At 32.1% G+C, this 20,264-nt stretch overlaps 1 protein-coding gene across 6 annotated transcripts in view; it reads right to left on the bottom strand.

The window, feature by feature from the left end:
• LOC143064220 (ral guanine nucleotide dissociation stimulator-like 1) overlaps positions 1-16,940 on the bottom strand; it is a 45,887-nt gene extending 28,947 nt beyond the window's left edge. Inside the window, exon 1 of one of the 6 annotated variants that reach the window (XM_076236880.1) lies at positions 16,778-16,940. In XM_076236880.1, coding sequence (XP_076092995.1) covers positions 16,778-16,804 — 27 coding nt within the window. In that variant the 5' untranslated portion in view covers positions 16,805-16,940. Of the gene's footprint in view, positions 1-1,664; positions 2,691-5,071; positions 5,238-16,777 lie in introns of those variants that run through there. The other 5 variants (XM_076236882.1, XM_076236885.1, XM_076236879.1 and 2 more) reach the window with 5 other exon arrangements.
• Positions 16,941-20,264: the final 3,324 nt, after the last annotated feature.

The raw sequence follows: 20,264 nt of genomic DNA, 5'->3' as shown, positions 1-20,264 counted from the left end.
GCAAAGGTCAGCAAAAAATCGGAGATGTGTTAAGAATGAAATATACAAATTTCCCAATTTCAATACAAAATATTCATTTTTCTAAATAAAATACGGTAGAGGTAGTTTTGAAAAAAGACAACAATATCACTGCACTGCCAATCATACCACATCTTCTTTTTTATATGTAGACAAAGATGTATTAACATAACCTAGTGCATATAAATATTGCCTAGGAGATGGTAGTTACAAATTTTAGCTTTGGAAAATTTGTATAGTAAGAAGGTTAAGGTTCTTACTATACAAATCCTTGGAAAATCAGACCAGAAAATTTAACACTGTGTGCTAATGAATAAATTTAATAAATGAAATTATGACTGTCTTTATATGTGGTCTTGTTTTTTCTGGGGTGGGGGAATTAGAGTGAAGATACTAACAGCTAAGGGAGAAATCTAAAACCACAAGTCAGAGATAAGAGCCTACACTATTTTTCAATAAACTGAATCAATTACAATTAACATAAAACTGGTAAAGTAAACAAGTGCATTAAAAAGTAATTACACAATGAGTTAGATTCTTGTCTGTGTATAGTATAAGTGTTTGTGTAGGAGTAACTCACTTTACATACAGGTGTAAAATCTTTTGTATGAATAAAAATTTATAGGAAAACATGGGTTGACTCATATAAAATTAGACATAGGTATTTGTACCTAATAATACTTGTATTATATTAATTTAAATAACAAACTGTGTGTAGACGTATTATGTATCAATTTTCAAAATACATCACCTTCCTCAGTTTAAATGATATGTAAATAACTTTTACTTTCAAATTAAAGCAGTAAATACCATATACCACTCAAACCTAAATGTGTATATCATACTGCTGAAAATTAAGTTTACAAATATTAAAGAGATATAGCATATGATTTCCATTGATATTTTGTTTATTATTATTGGAAATTCTCAATTTTTTAAATGATATTTTATAATGGATACCACAAAAATAAGAAATGACATTTTACTAATTGTGATATAATTGTTTAAAGTATTATGCATTTCCAATCACAATTTTGTCAATTTTTCAATGATCACAATAAAAAATGCAGACAGAAATTTCTGAATTTACAGTACAAGATAGTTGTACAGAAAACTAACTAAACCAAATAATGTTGATGCTCTCTTTCATAATTATTGTAATTTATGTATATATGTTATCTAATTTTTCTGCGATAAAGGGTGGATTATTATACACCCACATAATATGCAAATTGAAGTGATAAACTTATGTTAAGTGGATGGTTAACTTTTACTACCATATTACTTAATTCAAAGAAAGACTGTAACACGTCACAAATGATTATTTTTGCCACATGTCATATGTTTACTAAAGAAATTGATTGTATATAGAGTTTCTTTGTCATGAATGCATAAAAAGACCTGTTTCTAAATGCTGACTAACAATGCCAAGAAAACAGTAAATACATAAAAAAAAAAGTTTCTACCCTCTCCTCCCCGTTCCCTGACCCTAACCTATCATTGTCTATATTATTAACTTGATTTCAACCTTGAGCAAAATATCTAAATTCTGCATATAAATAGATAAACATGAAAAAACATATTAAGATGTCAAGGGGGATCTAATCCCTACCCAAGTCATTTCAAATCTACTGAAATAAACTTACCAATGTCATTTTATCCAACTTACAAACAACGTCAACAATGTATTGGTATTTTTATTTACTCTGTGGTTGTTTGTGCATGTGACTTTCAAGTGTCAAATTGTCGTTCTCCCTTCTCAGGAAGTTTCAACAAATTAAATTTGTTTCATTTTATCATATAAATTCCCCCATTTGATATAGTGTTATTGAATATATCCACTTCACACAGATTATTTTTCCCACTTCTAATTTCGGCTAAATATCACTAAAATTATAAATCCTTAGTATTAGTGTAATAAATCACTACAGTACTTCCTAATTTTTTATTTCCAAAAGATATTGTAATCTGACACAGGGAAACCCTCAATTTTTTGGCTTGTCTTTATAATTCCTTGTTTAAAAATAGACATCATTTATATGAATGTTAAAAAATCATTCTTGTCAATATATACTTGAATTTCATATTTTCAATCTGTATTTCATTTTTATGTTCAGAAAAAATGATCCATCTTGATCCTTCCACGTAGGGAAGCTAAGTCAGCAGTTTTTAGATAGATAATTATTTAGTAATCAAAGAATCTCAAAGTTGCATCTGACGTAAAAGAAGTTGAATTACTAAAACACTGATACAAGATATGATAAGTATTAATCCAGACAAAAACAATCAACTATATAACATCACATTCCAGCTATAAAACATCCTAAACTGTTGTTTTTTTCCTTAAATTTTGCAAACGATGTCACTAGTTATATCCAAACAAGAAAAATATCCCATACATTCTCCAAATATTATCATAAAGCACTTTCAATGACTTTCAACTTGAAAATCTCTTCAGTTATTCAAAAGATCATTCAAGAGTTAACTTCTCATGTGCAAGTTTTCATCAAATATTCATCTCTTCAACTATGACATGTTTTTAAAATTACTCCATGAAATAACTAATAACACTGGTTAAGATGAGAAATTCTTACAATACAAATTTGTAAAATAAAAAATAGCTAATGTTCTATAATTCTCAGAACAGAATACAAATTGAAAAGCCATAAATTGTAATGAAGTTAGTGAGAAACTAGACACATCCACTGGTTGATCATCCCTTCAAACTTATCTGTTTTGATGCATCAAGATAAATACTGATTACTGACCTACTGTGTACATGGTACTGCTTGTTTATAATGTAGATATAAACATATACTAAATTACCTCTAATGAACGTATTGTAAGAGTTGGTGGAGGGAGATAAGGGGCCTGTGTTCATTGTAATTTATTTGTGTACTATAATTTAATACTTTTGTGATATTCATTGATGTTAAGGAAACCTAAACTGTAAAGCAGGTTTTTAAATAGCCAAGGCAGTAAAAAAGTAACACATCAAATCAGATTCATACCATTTTGGTCACCAAAATAGTTGAAATTTTGAAAGTTGACCAGAAAAAAGATCACACAAGCCCTTTTTACAAGCTTACGGTAAGCTGAAAAGTGTTAACATTGACTCAACACATGTGCAGCAGAATTAATACCTTGTACATGCTTTTATTAACAGCAATCAATCTTTTAAATTCTATGGCATCATTTTAAACAGAAAATCCACCTTTTGTGGACACACATGACATAAATATTTCCACAGATTTAACAGTTATTTGGCAGAACTTTGCAGTATGGACAAACAAAAAAAATATTAATACTAAGCTTGACTAAGTTAAGGCAAGTGTGGAAAAATTAGTACAGTGTATGTTTTTATCAGTTATGACATGGATATACCAAAGAATAACAAAACTAATCATTTGAAAAAATGTCGTCTTTCCAGACCAAAATATAAGTCCATGAAAACAATATTTTTACTTGACCCCTTTGGACCACATTTTTTGGTAAAACCACAATATTTATTGGCAGTGCAAAACTTTCTTATGTCAATATGTTAGCCTAATGCAAAACTATCAGTTAACCTTGTTTTCAAAATTCCAATAGGGAACATATTTTATATAATTGTATCAATAAATCAATTTTTTATTGGTTTATTGATACAATTATATATCAGTTTACCAGAAAAATGTATTGCACAAGTACCATTGCATCCAATATTTGGAGATGGAGACATCTAAACATACATATACCTCATAGGCAACACTTATTGATGAAGGAAGAAGGAATAGATAGGGTCAGCATGAAAGCACACTTATTGTGGATATTTTTAGAAATCAATTCAAGCTGTACATCATCGAAAAGGTTGCATTAATAGTCTGATATATATCCAACCAGCACATATTCATGACATGAATGTTTCACAAATTCTAAATTACTATCAAGTAATTGCAATGTTTGATATTTTAACTCATCAACAGCTAATTGAAGGCTAAAAGGAGAAAAAAAAAGAACACATTTCCTTTAATAACAACAAAATATTTCTAAATTTTTCTATTCAATGATTTTGTCAAGTTATTTTTTTTTCTTTAAAACCAGTGGACACTACTGCATCAATGTTAGTAGAGCTAGCCACATGCTATAGGTAGCTACATGTAGGATTTTCACTAATATCATTATATGTTTTTTTTTTGCCAAATGTTTGAGATTTATAGAATGATTTCACTTTGAAGTTTTAGTCTTTTCAGTAATGGCAACCTGTTTAAAGTTATTTGGGGTAAATTAATTTTCAAACTATTTTTAAAGTAGGTCACAATATCCCAACTGTTTCTATTGTAGATGAAATTTATGGATTTTCTATAAATTTTTTAAATTATGGTCAAATTTTCAGTTTGACAATTTGTTTTCCTTTTCCTAGGAATTCTATTTTTTCTTGTAATAGAATCAAATGTTTTATATTTAGTAGTCGAGTTGATGTATAATGACTGTTTACTTCTAAGTTGACCATTACTTTTTAAAGAGATCAAATGCTATATTTTCCTAAAGACTTTTTTCTGCAATGGATCCTGTTGAAACAAAATTGGTACAAGTAAAACAAAAAAACTTTTTTTAAAAACTAAATAAAGTATAAGTTATAAAAATCATATAATTAGTAAATTCAGAAACTTTGTGTGTACTCATTATTGCAATTGTTTAATATTAGACAACATAATTATTTTGAGAGATATAATGTATTATGATTTCAGGAAATGCTTTAAGCAAATGAAGCTATCATAATCCAAATTTGAAATGGAACTTTTGTTTTTGTAAAACATGTTTAAATGTCACTTTTGCCAAAAATACATCTACATGTATGTCTCGCCTTCAGCAATTTTTTTCATAATTCTGTGTAAATCAAAGTAAATAAATCACATTGATATTGCATGTGCAATCTGACTTATATTATTTTAACATCTAAACATTATGATACCCTATTCAGTGTTTATAAAAAGAAAAAAAAATCTCTTGAACACCTAAGTTTTATTCACTACCAAATTTAAGAGTAAAAGATAATTGAAATATAGTTTACCTTTAAAGTAGGAGAATGATTCCTTACACACATTAGCAATACTTTCATCATCTCTAACATATCTCTGAATACTCTAACACATATATAACTGTCAATACTTAAAATGCAGCCAAAATTTTACACACATAATGCAGCAGTTGGTTAAAACATGTAGCCAAAAATTCTTTATTCACACCTACATATACATAATAATTAATGAAGTAGGTAATTGTCCTTGAGGTGAGAGGCTTTTTAAAAGTAAATGGGATTTAAGCTGTCAATAACTCCTACAGTTTTGTCATCAATCAAACGCTATAATATTCACAGGTATCTTTTGTAAAATGATTTATAATTTGATGGATGCTTCAATAATCACTAGGTATTTCACAAACCAGTGTATTGACTGTAAGGCTATTTTTTACAACTTCATGTGAAAATTTCACTGTTTAATAAGATGTAGACCCTGGTTTGTTTATACCTGTGTATGAATATTCTAAAATAAATAAATGCATATATATTTTTGGTTTTGTTTACTTATAAGTTTAGTTTGTAATCGTAATAAACATGGTAAAAATTTTAACTATGAAATCATAAAATTATTCAAAACTGAGCGAATCTAAAATAAACACATGCTGTAGACTACTTCTCCAATTTTATAAATGTTAGATCAATGTATGCATATAATCTGTCACATTGATAACCACATGAAATTTATATTTTTCTATCATGCCTTGTGGCAATATTGTTTACATATATTTCATAAGGTCATGTCAGATTAACATTTGGAATTTACTGAGTATTCTAAATGTTCTAAGACCTCAAATAAAATGTTATAGTAGTGTTTTCTTTCATGTTACAATGTGTACCTAATTATACAATAACTTGTCTGAAACAAAACTAGAGTGCACATGCTGAAATGTCTCACCTACTAATCCGACCATGAATATTATTTTATCAATCTTTTAGATAAAAGTAAAAAGTAAAAACGAACCTAACATGGTCAATGATTCACGGAAAAAATGATGTCAGTTACAAATTGTACATACACTTAATAGTTATCCCAAGATGATGCGGTGTGTCAGTGTAAGATCAACCCGATGGCCGGAGGCCAGAGGGTGATCTTACACTGACACACCAAGTCCGAGTGGGATAACTATTTTACATCCCAGCTGTTTTAGATTAGACGAAGAACCATTTACAATTCATAAAATCTAGTTTAGAACGCCACACAACCATTATCATACACTTTATACATTACTAAAGGATTAATACCCTTTTTTGACCCCCGAACACGATGAGTAGATATCAAACAATGTCAACTCGCCCCACTGGCCAATCGGCCCAATCTATATCGCCACTTTATGAAAAAAATTGCCCCACTCTTGTTTACCGACTCGCCCCACTTTGGAAAAAGTGTAAAATCAAACTGAACAATCACTGACAACTCACTTATTAACGAAAAGGGCTTAAACCCCACTGAATAAAGGTCTGCCAACTCGTCCCACATATAAAAATATCTTGCTTCCTTTAAGTATGTTAAATTACGGACAGTTTGTATCAAGTCGTCCTGGTGTAGTGGTTGTGTCGTGGCTTGATATGCTAAAGGTCTTGAGTTCGAATCCCAGCATATACACTGGATTTTTTCTACGTGAATTTCGATAGATAGTCTTTTCCGTATAATTGTTTATTTAATTATAAGTTTTATAGTGGATTTGACATTCCCGCCAAAATGTTACAGAACAAAGGAAAGCATGCATAACAAAGAACCTCAAACTGGGGTGATCTGGTAGGGGTGATCCGGCTCAGATCACCCCTGTAAGAACAAAGGAGCTGGGATGTAACTTTCAATCAATGCAGACACAAAATACATTTGTCCTTTAACTCATAACAAAGACAAGAAAATACTTAAGGCTTTTCTACCTCAGGCATAGATTACCTTAGCTGAATTTGGCAAACTTTTAGGAATTTTGGTCCTCAATGCTCTTCTACTTCGTACTTTATTTGGCCTTTTTAACTTTTTTGGATTCAAGCGTCACTGATGAGTCTTTTGTAGACGAAACGCGCGTCTGGCGTATATTATACAAAATTTAGTCCTAGTATCTATGATGAGTTTATTTACCTCAAAGACTTGATGCTGATGATAAGCAATGAATCATTATATATAATTATTAGCTTAAATTTGTAATTTACAGTTTTTCTCTGTATATAACAAGTATCAAAGTTTAAAAGTCATTAAACATTTGTTCAAGAGCATTTTTTTTTTTAATTAATGCTAAGCCTTGAAAATTGTAAATTTTGCAAAGTACATGTATGCAGAATTTCAATTAAAAAATACATGTGTTTTAGAACAGAAGACTGTTACATTTAGATGTAACAGATAAAAATCACTCATTTGAGGAATACATTGTAGATATTCATTTAAGGAACTATTCCCCATTTAATGAATTGTCCCAAACCTGCTTAAGTCTAGTAGCTCTGGGAAAATTGCTTTATAGGTGACTGGACCATGAACTAGGAGACAGGTTCTAGAAATAGCTGTCAAAGTGATATGAACTGATAGCATTGTAACTCTATAGAAAATATCTATGATCTATCACAAGTAGTTCATATCGAATTATCTTTAAGCAGGAAACATAACATTGTAATTGCAAGTCACACGACCATACACAAGGGGACTTGGCCTCAAAATAGTTGTCATACTGATCTGAACCTACAGTATAGTAGTTCAACTACCGGTATATAAAATATATCATTAATTTATCACAACTTATTCCTTTCAATATAATTTATTCAGAAAACTTAACAATTGATGCTGCTGCCAACATCGCCTTCAGCAACTTATGTTGCTAATGGATAAGAGAACCAAATAAATGGAAAATATGTCCATTGGAAATAGATGATGCCCCTTCTTGCATATAATGTTATGGAGGGACATAACTCACAAACAGTAAAAGTGATGCTACCCAAATTCAAAAACAAAAAAAATTCTATCTGAGTTTTGCGTTAATATAAGCATTATGAATATAGGATTCATAACATTTGGTTAAGGTAAACTAAAGTTAGAATTAAATGCTTCGCTGTGCACAGCCTGATATGACTGCAGTGGTCGAACCCTGAACAGTGGGGGCAAATTTGGATACAATATTCAAGCTTGATAGTTGATTAACTGTCTGAATTTTGATTGTGATAAAATTTTTGACATAATAAATATATAAAAGAAGATGTGGTATGATTGACAATGAGACAACTGTCCACAAGAGACCAAAATGATAAAGGTTTGTGACACAAAATAAATGTGGTCAAAGATCTTACAAATCTATTGAGCATTACTGCGCAATTGAAGATTTCTTCTTTAAACTTTTCAAAAATTTGAAATTTTAAAAATTGAAAAATATTAAGTCCATTAAAAAAATTGAGAAAAAAAATCCCCCCACCCCAAACTTTTGGAAACCCCCCTTGGAGCAGTTACCCTAAGACTCATTCCCTGTGTAGTATGGAACCTTGTATTAAATTTCAGAGAGATCCATTCACATAAACACAAGTTATTGTCTGGAAAATAGAAAAATGCTTGTTTTTGCCCCTTTTTTGGCCCCTAATTCCTACAAGTTTAGGGCAATTGTCCCCAAACACAATTCCAGCCTTACCTTTGTGATATGGAACCTTGTGGTACAATGTCAGAGAGATCCATACACTTACTTACACACAAGTTATTGTGTGGAAATTACAAAAAATGTAGTTTTTTCCCCCATTTTTGGCCCTTAGTACCTAAACTGTTGGCCCCATAACCCCGTAAATGAAGTTACCTTCTACTTGATGTATTAAACATTGTGGTACAATTTCAGAGCAATCAAAATACTTATACACAAGTTATTATCCTGAAACTAGAAAAATGCTTGTTTTTGGCCACTTTTGTGCCCCTAATTCCTTAATGGTTGGGACTATCATCCCCAAAATCAATCCCAACCTTCCTTTTGAGGTATTTAACCTTCTACAATATTTCATAGAAATCCATTCACTTAAACTAAAGTTATTGTCCGGAAGCCAATGTGTCTTTAGACAACGACATCATACCATTATAAATATGATCCCAAAAAAATGGGCATTTGTATAAAAAGGAAACAAAAAATTCAACACTTTTTTCATTTGTAAAGGAGCATAGATACGCATGTAACCCAAAGTGTAAAAGTGACATCACCAAAATTCCAACTTGATCTGCGTTTTATGGTTAATAAGTATTGTGTATAAGTTTCATAACATCTTGTTGAGGCAAACTCAAATTCAAAGTTATGGAACGAAAACCAATTTTGGGAAATACATTGTAAAGGACGATCATGTACAGATGTCATGAACATGGGTTAAACTCAATGCCCCCTTCACTACAGTGGGGGCAGAAAAATTTCAAAATAACAAGAATTCTGTGAGTATTGCATGGCAATACATAGTCCCCTACCAGTTAAAAAAAATCATTGTAATGGAACGAAATTCTAACTTGATCTATACGGTAACTTGTCATGGTGTAAACTACATAAAATAAAAGACACAAGAGTGCACACGCTGAAATGTCTCGCCTTCTTTACCAATCATTGATATTATGTTGATAGTTCTAAATATAAAGCTTTATAACTACTGTCACATAAACTTAACCAAGAAAACTAAAAACCTTGACAAATGAACCATGAAAATGAGGTCAAGGTCAAATGAACCAAGCCAGGCAGGCATTTATAGCTAACAATTCTTCCATAGAACAAATATTGTTGACCTATTGCTTAAAGTTTAAAAAAAACAGACCAAAACACAAAATCTTAACACTGAGCAATGAACTGTGAAAATGAGGTCAAGGTCAAATAAAACCTGCGCAACTGACATAAAGATCATAAAATATTTCCATACACCAAATATAGTTGACCTATTGCAATAAGTAATAGAAAAAAGACCAAAACTCCAAAACTTAACTTTGACCACTGAACCATGAAAATGAGGTCAAGGTCAGATGACACCTGCCAGCTAGACATGTACACCTTACAATCATTCCATACACCAAATATAGTTGACCTCTTGCATACAGTATAAGAAAAACAGACCAAAACACAAAAACTTTACTATAACCACAGAACCATGAAAATGAGGTCAAGGTCAGATGACACCTGCCAGTTGGACATGTACACCTTACAGTCCTTCCCTACACCGAATATACTAGACCTATTGCTTATAGTATCTGAGATATGGACTTGACCACCAAAACTTAACCTTGTTCACTGATCCATGAAATGAGGTCGAGGTCAAGTGAAAACTGTCTGACGGGCATGGGGACCTTGCAAGGTACGCACATACCAAATATAGTTATCCTATTACTTATAATAAGCAGTCTGGGGTACTACTTAAACAAGTGATTTCAGAATCACTTCTTCAAGTGATTTTGGCTGTGAAATATTAAAAAAAAAATCTATAAATAGACACAGACTTTTTAAAATCACTGAAACAAGTAATTTGACAAGATCACTTTAATAAGTGTTTATAACTTTTTCTTGATATTTTTCTCACAAGCTTTGATTTTTTATTGGTAAAAAGAAAAGAATTCCATTGAAAAAACAACTATGTACAACTAGAAATTGTCTTTTGCTTGATAAGTCTGTCAGTCCAATCTGGTTACCTAATATTGTTGACCTTTGTCTGATAGTCAGAGTAGTTAATGTATATTTGATAACAGAAAATTCCCAATGGTACTTTTATAAGCTTTAGCGCACTAACTTACTGCCCAAGCGCACTGGTGAAGTTAATATCCATAGAAAAAGGGATAATTGATCTATGTGGGAAAATTATAGAAAAGTTTGTGAAAATATGGAAAATCAATGAAATAAGCATTTGAAGATCAAAGGAAACACCAAAATCACGTAAATAGGTGATAACTGAATTTATCAAATCTCTGAAATAGGTGATAATGAAATCACTTCTTTAAGTAGCACCCCTGACTGATAAGAGAGAATTTAACATTACAAAAAATCTTAACTTTTTTTTCAAGTAGTCACTGAACCATGAAAATGAGGTCAAGGACATTGGACATGTGACTGAAGGAAACTTCATAACATGAGGCATCTAGGTCTTCAACTTTCTAAAATATTGAGCTTTTAAGAAGTTAGCTAACCGCCGCCACCGGGTCACTATCCCTATGTCGAGCATTCTGCATCAAAAGTTGCAGGCTCAACAAAACATACCACTTAATCAATCAAACACTCACTAAAGATAAGGAAAAAAATCCAAATTGTCATTTATCTTACTATTATGTATTTTACAAATCTTTTAAAGAATGAGTTATTTCCCTTGGAACAGAAATCTAGTAATCAATAGGTATTTCATTAACAATTTAATTTAAAATTCTAGGGAAAGGGCTTTAACTGAACAAGGAGAAAAGCTGAAATAGTAAAAATAGAACTTGACCTGTTATTTGTCATGATAAAACAATACACCAAATATCAAATCAATATCTTCAAGCATGAAGAAAAAAAGTCTGGAAAACTAATTTGCTGGACTGACTGATGGACAGACAGACAGACAGATGGACAGAGTACAACCTAAAGTCCCCTTCGACTTCGTTGGCAGGGGACTAAAAATCATTCATTCTTCTATCAAGGCATTAGCATGTAATGTATTTATATTTCACGAACATTGGTTTTATACAAATTTGAGATATTGCAGGAAATCTTTTCCAATATGAGAACCAACAAGTTTAAATTTTAATCTGTTGATTAAATGATTACTTTGGAATATTGTTAAATTTTAAGGAGAAATTTGAACCCTAACAAACATTTGTCTTAAAAAGGAGTGAAAAATTGCTCATCTTTATTAAACTGCTAAAATAAGATTAACACTAGTGATGTCAAATTAAACATTTTTACCTAAATGGTTTCTCTGAAAACCTTATAGATATAGGAAGATGTGGTAAGAGTGCCAATGAGACAGCTCTCCATCCAAATAACAATTTATAAAAGTAAAGCATTATAGTTCAATGTATGACCATTTAAACTGCTATGAATTTAAATGTTCAAAGAAAATGTACCATAAGGATGACTGTTGTAATGAAATATGGTCACTTTTGATCTTCTTTAGACATGTAAATCATTTACCAAGTGGGGCTTCTTTTTGGCTGTGTTGGATGTATTGATTCATGTTTAGTCAGAAAGGGGACATAACATATGTAAATCTGATGCCTCATAAAAATAGAATGTTTGCCTGGTGCAAGGCTCAAGTTTTATCACTATCAAAAATCCCCTGAACTTCCAGGACCATTCTATATGTTTGACCCTCCATCCTGGAAGACCCCTATTGCAGGAAATGTTAATTTGTTGGGTTTTTTTGTGTTTTTTCCACTTGTCATTTAAGTTTACAAATATATCAATAATATAAAATATAAACTGAATTTTTTTCGTACATTGTACAGCAGAAGTGTATTAGTGTTGATCAAAGTATAGTGGTACAAATAAATGCAAAGCACAGCTGCTATTATAAAATTGTCTAGGGAAAACACTGGTACATGTGTCTTATTAACACTCTGTAATTCTAAAAAAAACATTAACGCTTTTAATATTCTCAATTTCTCCATTATTTATAATTTATAGTATTTCCCAATTTTTTTCTGTTCGTCATACAGGTCTGGTCTTGGGGTCATAAAACTCTCGAGCACGATTTTTGTACTCAAGAATCAACCAATCAAACTACCGGATTTTGTGTTTCAAGCACTAATTAAAGTACTCCGAGTACTGAGTAAAGTTTTCTGACCAAGAGCCCAAATATTGTGTTCATGGGACATAGATGCCCCCCTAGTAAGTATGCACGAGTCAATGATTTTGTCAAAGAAAAACAATTTAAGATAAGATAAGATATTTCTATTCCAATTAATCTAAGGTGCATTTTTTACATAATCTTTGGGATTTATCTACATAGGTTTTAGCATATCTATCTGTCTCTACTTTTAGGGGATGTGCACTTATTCTGATCTTGCCCAGTGCTTGTCTATCTTTAAATTCTTTTAAATGCAGATATTTTTCTGTACCAAAAAAAAAATAATTTAAAAATATGTCAACAGTTTACTTCTACCTGATTTAACAGTATTTTCTCTAAATTCTTTCCAATGGTTATGAAAACTTGTACATAATTTTTTCTGAACTTTAGTACATAAACGGCCAATGTTCACTTACAACAACTAGAGTGCAGAACCTGCAAATTTGCCAAATTTTCTATTTAACAACATAACTGGACCATTGCAAAAGCAACTCCACCCATATTAAAATTGAAAACCAAATAAATACTTTGTGAAGCATGACATGTTAACCATGGGTGTTGAAAAATTATACCAGGCGCCAAAGTCATTAGAATTCTATTTACAAACATGGGACTATAATCATACTGATAGTATACATCTTATCGCTATTTGGAAATCTGTGACAGTTGATCTGAGAAACTGTGCAGCTTGAACTATTGACATGATTGATGTCATATAACAATCACTTTTCCATTGTGGAGTCAGGTATTTTGTATTCTGATGTCAAAATTTTACAGGAACATTTGTGATGTCCTGCAGTATAAGTAGCAGACAAATAGTGATAAGGTGTATAAAGATCCCATGTCAAACACCTAATCATGCTAATCCAAACTAGATATCATTGAGATGGGAGCCATCTCTGTGGGCCCCGCTGTGAATAATGTGCATTAAAAAATTGTATCTTTACCATAGGACATGGGTTTGTCAACTGAAATCAAAGTTTTTGACCTTGACCTTTGACCTAGGAAGTTGTAAATAAATTATGACACACCCTTTGGTGTTGGTTTATAAACATGTCAAGTATAAACTTTGAAATGATAACGGTTCTCAAGATATAGAGCGGACACGATCTTTACCATAGGACACAGGGTTGTCAACTGAAACCAAAGTTTTTGACCTTGACCTTTGACCTAGGAAGTTGTACATAAATTATGACATACCCTCTGATATTGGTTTATATACATTTCAGGTATAAACTTTAAAATGATAACGGTTCTCAAGATATAGAGCAGACACAATCTTTACCATAGGACATGGGGTTGTCAACTGAAACCAAAGTTTTTGACCTTGAACTTTGCCCTAGGCAGTCGTTCATAAATTATGACACACCCTCTGGTGTTTGTTCATATACATGTCAAGTATAAACTTTGAAATCATAACGGTTCTCAAGATATAGAGCGGACACGATCTTCACCACAGGACACAGGGTTGTCAACTGAAACCAAAGTTTTTTTTACCTTGACCTTTGACCTAGGAAGTTGTACATACATCATGACACACCCTCTGGTGGTGGTTAATAAACATGTAAAGTATAAAGTATGAAATCATAATGGTTCTCTAGATATGGAGCGGACACGAAGTTATTACAAAGTGTTACGGACGGACGGACGGACAGACTGATCACTATAGGGCGACCCGCCTTTGGCGGGGCCCTAATAATTATGACGTCTTACAGTGTCACCTCAACGCATCAAAGCATAAGTTGGTTAAGGTGGTACCTATCACTACAGGGAGATAACTCTGTAAAGTCAGCTAAACGTTTTAATTATGTTGTGTTGTAAAAGGAATATTAAAAGCTTCTCAATGATCAAAATTGGTGTTTGTCAAACTGCTATATAACCAGTGTAATTTTTCTGACAAAACGGTTGGTTCAAACTTTTTGAAATTTTTATATTTTTGTTAAAGGGTCAAAGTAAGAACTTTGACAAAATTTTATGAAAATTAAACAAGCCAACTTAATTTAAGTGCAAGTGTTGGGTACCACCTTAAGAGCTCTACAGAGCTCATGTTTACCTTGTTGAATCGTACATATCATGCCAGACTCTAAATAAAATTTACTTACATTGTACTTACTTACTTAAAGCAAAAAATAAAGTAGCCTTTCAAGACTCATTTTCATTTCAGACTCATAGCCCAACTAATCGTGAAGAGCCCTATTCAAAGTGGGTCTCATTGGGGTCTAAGCGTGATGCAGGATTGCCGATTTTTTGTAAGCGAGAAACGTGAAAATCAAAATATTGTGTCATGAAAATGGGAAATGAGGTCTTGCGGGACCTAGGAAATGACAAAAAAAATGAGAATTGCTTACACACATACATGTAGTGTAAGCGAGATACGGGAATCTAACAAAACAGTAAGCGGGATCCAAGATCGGAACCCCCCCCCCCAATGAGACTCCCTTCAAAGTCTGTAAGTTGGCACCAGAAGCGACAAAGCAGCACATCTATTTTGGATGGGCAAATATCTACTTTTTGATATGGGACAAGCTCCACTGCACCCCATGCTTGTCTGGCAAAACAGCCGTAGGGCGTGAGAGTAATCTCAGACTACACTGGGAAGGCTAAATGAAAATTATAGGCGGCTGTACATTTTTAACATGCGTTCGGCAAAGCCAGAAGCCCTACCAAGCTTAAGCTTGGTGCCTTACGGCAGGGGGTCTGGGGGCTGCTTAAGGCCCCCATAAGCTCTGGCATAAAAAGAGCAAAATCCTGCATTCTCGCAATCTCCTGGTACCTAATTTCATCTTTCAAATGACCATTTTTTATGTTTGAAATTAAAGAAAGAAAAAAAATCTCTAAGAAATTTCATTTTTTTTTATGTAAAAAGTTTGTTTTCTATTTTCTTTACCTTATGCTTAAAATTCATTTGCTATAAACTTTATACAACAGCAGAAGGTCACCAACAGGTCTTTAATGTAGCGAGAAATTCCCGCACCCAGAGGCGCCCTTCAGCTGGCCCCTGTACCTGTATTTAAATCATACAATTATTTCTCAAGCATTGACAGAAAAATTGATATATCCTCCGATTTTCTCCTTTTTTTTGTAAACTGTTCATTAAGTCGGACACATAAATCATTGGGAAATTATTTTTTTGTGGTCGAGTCTGCAATATTCTTCTTTAGTTTTTAACCTTGATTCTCTGAACACCACATGGGCTTAGAAAAATGAACTTTAAAAGATACTGTTTTCCAGATTCTGAACAACATGCTCTACTACACTTTCTTGTATTTGACAGATATTATTCCATAACATAAGATTGTCATCCTATCTGATTGTCTTCACGTTCTAAAAGCCAGAACCAACGAGTTAACAACCATCGGAACTTCTCTATTTTTATCATTCAATGACCACCGGAACGTCTCTCTTGTTATCTTTGAAAAGAAACGATGCATTCTGGCTTTAAAATAGAAAACCAATCAGTGACCTGAATTCGTGTGAACTATATTTAGCCCAAGGTAAACACTGACTTTCATCCTTGTTTATCATGACTGCGACTTTGCGACAATACGTCTCTCGGCTGCCTGTAAACATTTGCAAAAAGATTTTTTTTTCTTTTTGAATTTATATATTTGTCAGTGAAGTAGCCTGCACTTGAAGCCACATTAAACGGCGGAAATCCGCTGTCTACCTGCTTCTTGGGAAAGCCTTGCACCCAAACCTTCACAGTGTTCAGCCAAGTTCAGGTAGCATCTCCCCCTTATAAGTTATTATAATTGAAAGTTGTATGTTAATGTCTTGATAGAAACCTGTATTGATTGGTTGCTTCCTGTCCAAACTTTTAAGTTATATCAGTGTTTACAGTTACACCACTGGTACAGACACAGTGACATATATGATATAATACGAAAAATTATGAAAACATTGTACAGACGGTCATGATTAAACAGTGTTTAACAACTTATAATGATTTACCTGGCCTTCTTGGCGTCCTAAGGCCATTCCTTAGACATCATTCTAAAACTGCATGTTGTAGAGGAATTCAAAGTTCCACATACTTTACATTTTAAACGATAAACTTCAACTTAATTTTTGGTCCAGCAGATGCTCTACAACCTACTTCCGGTTCATGGTAATAATTAATTTCCGGACCTTATCGGTATTTTCCGGGAAATGTGCTTCTTTTCCATAATTTAAAACTATACAAATCCTTGTTTAAAATAATATTCACTACTTCGTAACGTTGTTATTAATGTACCAACCGAGTGTCTAAAGTTTAAGATTTTTCAAATTCTAAGAGCTATAATTTTCCAATAATTTATCAATATCTAAATGATTTTTATATTTTTATTAGTTGTTAAATCTTTTTTTCATTGAATTTTGACCTTTTTTTTTTTTTTTTTTTTAAATTAGAGCATTTTTCCAAGAATTTAATTAATTTACTGGTAAAACTAAAGTGGAGTGCATTCTATTTTGAAAACATTTCATGTATCTAAACATACATTTTCCATATACTGTATAAAAGACAATAAATTAGGGAATAAATTATAATCAAAGAGCTGAATAGCTCTGAGGGGAAAGACGGCCCTTGTTTCTATTCAATTTTTTTTTGGGGGGGGGGGGTATCTTTTGATAGTCTTCATATAAATAATGAAAAAAAGAACAGCTAGAACATGTAGAAAGGTTGACAATATTGAAATCAATTGTTGTTTAATGTAATTTCCTTTCCTTAGTTTATGATTCAGTTTCAACCAATGGAAGAGATCTGCATCTTCTAAATCTAAACATTCGATTAAAGTTGATAGTTAATTTACTAAAATTCAACTGAATTCTGTCATTTAACAACAACTACAATATTTTTGGAAATCTTAATTGTGTACCACTAAACTGCAGGCTAGTGCCATTTTCCATTTTTTGTGACAGTACTCTAAGATTTTAAAGTTTTTTCTATGGAAAGTTTGGACTGAAAAATCTATTCAGTTTTAGATTTCCATTGATAAAGTTCCCAGTTACAACTCTCATCACAGGGATACAGGTACATGTATATATAGTAATAAAAAACAATATGATTGATGTAAACTGTGTGAAGCTTGTTTCAAAATCCTACATTTTGAAATATTTCTAAATTTCATGAATAAATAGGTACGCACAACAAAATGCAACATTTTTAATTTTATTCAATTTATTTTTACCATTACAATGGTTATGTTGGTACACAAAGATTTAGTTTAAATGGAAGACTACTATTAATATATCAAATGAAATGTCACATTTTAAGTGTTCAGATACATTAACTTTTATTTTAGTGGATAATTACTAATTTATTGAGGTGCTCCTGAATTGGAGGAAGATTCTCAAAACAGAATTTTACAGAAAATTTTTTTTAAAAAAACTCGTTTCTCTCCCCTATCTCATGTATCACCACGATCTTTGTTTACTTTGATCATGTTGATGTTGACCTACAAATTAAAGTATTGCATGTTGATGTTTGAATCATCTACAGCAAACATTACTATGTTTAAATTTAACAAATACCAATTTTTAATTAGTGCACGATCTCTGAGAATGATTTAAATAACCAGTGAAGGATACCCCTGCTTCTGCGTAGTGTGGCATTCCAACAATGACGTCACTATAAAATACAATGTAGGTTGAATATATTTAGAATATCTCGTCATACTGATTTTTCCGGATTGTAAAAGAAACGTAAATAGTGTAAAGAGATCTCAAGATACGATAATTTCGCGAGAAACAGAAGGGAAATGTGTAAAAAAAAGTGTTTAAAGACAAACTATTCATTTGTGTGTCTCCCTCTCATCAATTAGATTTGTTCGGGGGTTTTCCACACTATAAAAACAAAATGAATGATGTGAGGGAATGTCACTCTGATCAACCCCATAGGCGGGAAGCCATCTTTCCCCCAAAAAATGCATTTTGCTGTGGAAATTTTTAAGTAATAATGTATGAGAAAATTTATTTGTACTCTTATATAATATATTTATGTTTAATTATTAACTTATTAAAATATCATATTATCATGTTGGTACAGGATACATCATCTTAAAATAATACACCCAAAAAAAATTAAAAGAAATAAGAATTAAACATTTAGTCTCATTTTGATAAAAAGACATACATTTTCTAAAGAAAATTTTATTCATTTATAGGTAGCTGCTAAGATCTAATCCTTGATCTATTCATCTCACAATTAGTAGAGTACTTCCCTTCCTACCAGGGCATAATCAACCATAGCTAGGTTCAATTAGGATACTTGGTTCAAACAATAATTAATGGTATTCAGATTTCAACAAGGTGATGCAGGTCAGCTTTAAATACATATACATGTGGGAGCCACTAAATTTTGCTGAAAAATAACTTAGTTCCAAAAGAATAAATGGGGAATGTGTCAATAGTGGGTCTCATTGGGGTTCTGATCCCGGAACCCGCTTACTGTTTTGTCAGATTCCCGTATCCCGCTTACACTATGTACATAAGCAATTCTCATTTTTTGTAACTCCTGTGTCACGCTGGACTTAATTTCCCGTTTTCAAGGCACATTAATTTGTCTTTCACGTGTCACGCTTACAAAAAATCTGAAATCCTGTGTCACGCTTAGACCCCGATAAGACCCACTCCATAGGGACACAGATGATGCCCCTGCTAGCAATGTTATAAAGGGACATAACTCAAGAACTGTAAAAGTGAAACTGCCAAAATTTGAACTTAAACTGAGTTTAGTGGTAATAAGCAATATATATACATTTCATTAAATTTAGTTGAGACAAACTTAAGTTAAGAGAACAGAAACGAAAAAATCTTTAAAAATTTTCAAATTGTAAAGGGGCATAACCCAAGAATGGTAATCCAAGTGCTTGTAAGCACTGAACGGTAAAGATTGCTTTAATTTATCAGTTGGTAGTAAAATTGAATATTGCATTGTATAAAGCATTGGTTTTAGTTGATTTAACTACCATTCTGGACAAAGAAAGATAACTCCAATTTTCAAAGAATTGATTGTTATTGATTCAACTATAACCATGGGCAAAGGAAGATAACTCAAAAAAACAAAATGACTTGATTGATATTTTTGAAATTTTTCAGCAATTTTTCAATTTGAAAAGGGCATAACTCTAGAACAGTAAAAGTGACGGCCACAATTCAAACCTGATCTGTATTTAATGGCACTAAGTATTGTGTAGAAGTTTCATAACATTGAGTTGAGGCAAACTAGTTAGAGAATGGAAACCAACTTTGGGACATACGGACGTACAGACAGACAAGGGTAAAACTAAATGCCCCCTCTGCTACGGCGGGGGCATAAAAGATCTAAAACAATTCAATAGTAGCACACAATAGGTGTACAACTTCTGACAACATATGTACCAACTTCCTGAGAAATTACAGAAATCTTGGTTGAAAGGTGTAGGAGTTGTTGAAATATGTTCAATCTACGTCTGAAGTT

The sequence above is a fragment of the Mytilus galloprovincialis genome, chromosome 2, assembly GCF_965363235.1.
Source record: "Mytilus galloprovincialis chromosome 2, xbMytGall1.hap1.1, whole genome shotgun sequence".
Classification (NCBI taxonomy): domain Eukaryota; kingdom Metazoa; phylum Mollusca; class Bivalvia; order Mytilida; family Mytilidae; genus Mytilus; species Mytilus galloprovincialis.
Note: the sequence above shows the minus strand (reverse complement) of the source record. Positions and strands in the feature narration are given on the sequence as shown.